Source organism: Phalacrocorax aristotelis, chromosome W, assembly GCF_949628215.1.
Source record: "Phalacrocorax aristotelis chromosome W, bGulAri2.1, whole genome shotgun sequence".
Classification (NCBI taxonomy): domain Eukaryota; kingdom Metazoa; phylum Chordata; class Aves; order Suliformes; family Phalacrocoracidae; genus Phalacrocorax; species Phalacrocorax aristotelis.
The window spans coordinates 6,461,123-6,466,077 of NC_134310.1; the positions used below are offsets into that span (position 1 = coordinate 6,461,123).

The 4,955-nt window shown below is 59.4% G+C and overlaps 1 protein-coding gene across 1 annotated transcript; it reads right to left on the reverse strand.

Moving 5' to 3' along the window:
• Positions 1 to 1,883: 1,883 nt before the first annotated feature.
• Positions 1,884 to 4,056, reverse strand: LOC142049687 (la-related protein 6-like). Its single transcript, XM_075077617.1, has 3 exons — positions 3,890 to 4,056; positions 3,393 to 3,603; positions 1,884 to 2,867 (listed from the first exon to the last, which is right to left on the reverse strand). Exons 1-3 carry the CDS (start codon positions 4,054 to 4,056, stop codon positions 1,884 to 1,886), a joined length of 1,362 nt encoding a protein of 453 aa, XP_074933718.1.
• Positions 4,057 to 4,955: the final 899 nt, after the last annotated feature.

The following is a 4,955-nucleotide window of genomic DNA, read 5'->3' on the forward strand; positions in this document are numbered from 1 at the left end:
AGAAGCAGAGCTGGAGCGGGTGCCGGAGCGCAGGCTCTCCGTCTCGGGAGCTGACTTTTGCATTTACTTTCTGTTTGGGAGCTGAAGAAATAAGTTCTTCTGCTCCTTCTTCACTCCAGCAAGAACCAGAAGTGTCTGTGCTTCCAGGAGACGATTCCAAATTCCTTTGCACATGGTGTTTTTATATTCAGAATTGCTCAGACGTAAGACAAACCACAGCACTATTTAACTTGCACTGTGGCACAAAGGAAAAAAATTCCAATACCCCAAACAAAACCCCAAAGCCACCCAAGCACAACACAAGCCCCCAAGTTCTTCACACTGATTTGGCAGAACAAGTCCATAGCCGAGGTCCTAGGACAGTTTAGTCAGAGGGAGGCAGTGAAAAGCACCACATACGGTGGCATTCTCTCTAGCAGCGGGCTGGATCAAGCCGCTGGCAAACAGAACAGGCAGATAAACGCTGTTTCATAGAATCATGGAATAGTTTGGCTTGGAAAGGAGTTTTAGGGGCCATCTAGTCATAGGGGTTATTGGGAGGTGGCAAGACGGTATTGGGGAGCCAAGGGAGTTTTGGTGGGGTGGCAGGGATGTGGAGGAGATGGAGGGAGTGGGTGGTGGTTGAGTAGGGGTGGTGTACTTTGGGGGTAGGTTGGGGCAGGAGGGGATGTCGTAGGTTTGCTGGTATCTGTTGTGTTGGTTTCTGTTTCCATGAAAAGCTGTTTGTGCAAATGGCTTTGTGCCCACGTGGGAGGGGGAGGGAGCACAGGGGCCACCGTGAAAGGGCACCCAAGGGGTACAGAAGCCCTGCTGAGCCCCAAATCACAGCCAGCGAGCCCCAAAGGGCACCAAGACACAGCCAGGGCCGACTCAGTGCCCACAGGGCAGGCAATGGCAGGGGGGACAGCACGGACACAGGCTTCCCCGGGCAAAGCAGTCCTTTGGTGGCGGAGCCACGACAGACAGCTCCTTGCAGGACTCACGGACACAGCCCCACGCAGAAAGCAGCACGGGGCCCCTGGGACAGGGACACAGCTCGGGGGCTGGGGAGGGCACAGACACGCCCCAACAAGGCCTGCAAGGCCTCCGTCTTGAGCACGACCAGCGTCCCCTCCAGCAGGGACAGGGCTCACTGCAAAGGCCCTCAAAGCCAATCAAGGCAATCACACCCTTCCTCAGGCCCACCTCACTCAGCCCCAGAGACCGGCTTTGCCTCCCTCACCCCCCAAAATAACCCAAATCACCCCCAGAATGGCGAGGGAGGGAGCTGCAGGCCAGCCAGGGACCCCCCTCCCCTTCTCTGCCTCCACTGTGGGCAGCCGCAACACTAAATAGGATGGGGGGTGGGGGTGAGAGGGGTTGGAAATAATTAAAAAGAAAAAACTCACTGCAGCAGCCAGAAAGTGCCTGGAAGTTTCACCCCTCTTTATTGCCTATTTCCCATCCGAGATCCACAACGTGGGCCAGTGCAGCCAACGACGACTTCGGGGAGCCACCTCAGCTTTGCGGGTGGGGCTTGCAGAAGGTGCGGGGTGAGGTCCCGTCAGAGCAGCCCCCAGCACCGGCGGTTGTAGGGGATAAGCCCCTTCCTTTGAGCAGTCTCAGCGACGCCGCTGGGGTGCTGGGAGCCCCTCTGGAGCCTGCACAGGCGCGCTCTCGGTGCCACCAGCATGGTATGGTGCAGCTCCTGGGGTCGCTGCTGCTCAGCATCTCGTCTCACATGCTGACCTGCTCCGAGCATCGTCATCAACCGATAACTGCCGTCCCCTGCACCAGCTGCACCACCACTGCCCGCAGCTCTCAGGGCCCACACAGAGTTATTGTGCTCGAGTGAAGTGGAAAAGAAAAAAAGAAAAATCCCCAAATGCAAAGGTCAAAGAGCCTCAGTGCTGGAGGGTGAGCTTTCCTCTCCCCATGCTGCTGCTGAAGCCCTTGGTGCCATCAGGGCCATTGGGCAGGCGAAGCACCCCACCCCGCAGGCCAAGGGGCTCAGGCACCCGATTTCCTGCCAGGGAATTTCTGGGAGGAGGTGTGGCATGCAGAGCAGGCCTGCTGCCCCTGGGTGCCCACGTATCCACCCCGCTCCCCCAGCCGCAGCCGTGGGGCCACTCCGTGTTGGAGCAGAAGCCGTGGCAGCCACCGGTGCCCAAGCCCATCCCGAGTGGGGGGAAGACTTTCCTGGTGAGGAGCGATCTTGTAAAGGTGTTGCTAAAGTCCCTGGGCTGGAAGGTGCTGCATGGGCAGGTGGGTGCCGAGGGTTCCGTGTTCAGGAGCAGGGACGGTGACACTGGAGCATTGCCTGACTCCGGAGAGCGGTAGAGCAGGGAGCCCCCAATGCCATCGGGGAAGGTCGTGGCCGCCGCCTGCGCCTTCCAATCCCACTGGTGGCCCAGCTTCTTCGCCACCTCCCTCCTGTTCTGAGGTTCCTTCTTGGAGACCTTCCAGCAGAGCCAGACCACCCTGATGCTCTCACCGCACTGGTGGCTTCGGCAGCCGAGGTGCTCAAAGGCCCTGCGGGCGCTCCCCAGCCTATCGTACTCCACCAGGGCACAGCGCTTTCTCAGCAGCTCGGGGAAGAGCGACGTGTATTTCCGCACATCCGAGGGCAGCTTGCGGCCCGGCTGCAGGATGCGGATGGATACAATGGCACCAAAGGGGCTGAACATACTCACGATGGTCCCCATGAATTTATTCTGGATCGGCAGCAGCTCCCAGGCCAGCAGCAGTTTGCTGGGGGAGAAGCTCCGCAGGGACTCGGAAAGGGGGACCCGCCGCCTCACTTTGGTGCCCTCCTTGTTCACTTCCAGCAGCTCCGAGAACTGCAGGGCGTAGAGTGTGAGCCGCCAGTCACGCGTCAGGTATTTCATCTGTGGGAGAAAGGGAGCCACTGCGTCCCCATGAGTGTCCCCAGGCAGGGACCACCCTCAATCCATCAACCAGGCAGGCTGAAGTCACGGCAAGGCACCATTCCCCTTTCACATGAGCAGATGCGGGTCTGCAGCAGGTGGTCTCCAGTGCCCCCTGGATTGCAGCAACAAGCTGCTGCTTCCCAGTACCTCACACCAGCAGCACTTCACTGCGCTTTTTTGGTTAAGGGATGGTCTCTCCCAAAGCAGCGCGGGGGGACAACGGGCAGAAGAGGCAAATCCAGCACTGAGGAGTGTTCACTGCTTCCCCAGCCACCCTCCCTGGTTGCAGAACTGCTGCAGCACATCGAGGGCAGGGAGCAGAGCCCAGCTCTGCACCACCAGCACTTCCCTGGGACACAGACAGCCTGAGGGGAGCCTGGACCTCCCCACACACCCCACCAGAGACCAGACAGAGCACACCCAGACACCCTCCACCCAAAGGCCCTTTCCCACCCCGGCTGGCAGGTGCCATGGGCTGCCTACCTCCTTGAAGGACGTCAGCAGTTTGATGCTGACGAAGCCCATCTTGTTGTTTTGGACTTGTTTCAGAAGGAAAGCATCCTTGGACAGGTTCTCATCAGAAAAGTAGAACTCCACCTGGGACACAATTCTCCGGACCAGCTGCGGGTCGGGGGCGGAGGAGCTGCAGTCCAACAGATCAGCCCCACAGACATCGCTTTCATCAGAGAAGCTCCTGGCAGAGCAGCAGAGACAGGGGTGTGAGCTGGTGGCCTTTGGGACGCACAGCACTGCCTGGTCTCAGCTACAACAGTGCAGATGGCAGAGACACCGCACAGACCCAGGGCCATCAGCTACAGGGGAGCAACGCCAGCCTGCACCCCGTGTGCCTCCCGATGCTGGGAGCACCAATGCCAGACCGTGAACCCCAATCCATCCCCGACAATGGACACATTCCCCTGGGGACAAACACGAGGCAAGAGCAGGGCTCAGCCCCCGCACGCATCCCAGCGGACACATACCCATTGAAGCTATTTAAGAAGTCCTCCTCTCTGATCAGGGCGAGCGAGCGGCTCTGAGGTGGAAGGAGATGCCGCTCCGGGAAGGAACTCCTTTGTTCCAGCTGAGGGGTGCTGCAGCTGGGCTGGGAAGCGAGCCCTGAGGCCACCCCGGAACTACCTGATGACATTGTCCTTCACCTGGGACATTACAAAGGAGAAGCACAGTGGTAGGAGGCTTCCCAACTGCAGCCAGCCCCAGGGCAGAGCCCTGCTCTGGGCTGCAGCCCCCAGCCCAGGGTTGGGGGAGCAGAGGCAGCTCATTGCTGTGCCCTTACCTGCTTAGCAGTGCTGAGAAAGGCAGAAAGAGCTGGCTTTACCTCCTAGAGACCTGCAAGCAGCAGGCCCCAAACCTCCCCTCCTCCAAACTAAGGCTCCTAAAAGACAAAGTGAACTGAAGAAAGGTAAAGCCCTTAGAGCACCCAAGCTGCTGGCTTATAAAGGCAGCCACTCAGAATGAGCTGCAGCAGGCAGTTATGGGCCTGCCCCCTCTGAGACCCAGCAGGCTCCAGGTGAAACCTGTCTGCTGGTTAAACAGCCCCAGCTCAGCCCCGGGAGCAGCCATGATTGCTAAGCCAGGCCAGGTAGGCAGGGGAGGGGCAGAGCCACTGGCACTGGTGCCGGTACCCAGTGGTGCCCGGTGGTGCCCAGCAGGGTGGTGAACTGCTGCCATGAGGCATCTTGATCTGTGCCTCAGTTTCTGTGTCTTGTGCAGAGGCAGTAAGAGTGACCTGGAGGTGGAAGGAGGGTTGAGTCCAGGGCACTCTTTGGGCTCCTGGTGCTGCCAGAGTGACAGGCAAAGGTCTTTCTTCCTGCAGCGCTATTCCTCATCCCAAGGAGAGGGAGCAGAAGAGCCCCAAGAATGGGCTGAAGCCCAGGGAAGGGCACAGGCCCCCTGGGAGGGGGTGACACTGTGGGGCAGGACGGCCCATAGCTTCAGTATGAGATGGGGAAGGAGGTGCGGGATGAAGCTCATCCTTGATGCTTGACCTGCCACCATGGGCAGCGTGGAGATGGGGACATGGCTGTC

Coding starts and splice junctions, on each gene's coding strand:
- LOC142049687 (XM_075077617.1), bottom strand. CDS start 4,056: ATGTCATCAGGTAGTTCCGGGGTGGCCTCAGGGCTCGCTTCCCAGCCC. Junction 3,604..3,889: donor TTCTTAAATAGCTTCAATGG/GTATGTGTCCGC, acceptor CTGCTCTGCCAG/GAGCTTCTCTGATGAAAGCG. Junction 2,868..3,392: donor TGCTGACGTCCTTCAAGGAG/GTAGGCAGCCCA, acceptor TTTCTCCCACAG/ATGAAATACCTGACGCGTGA.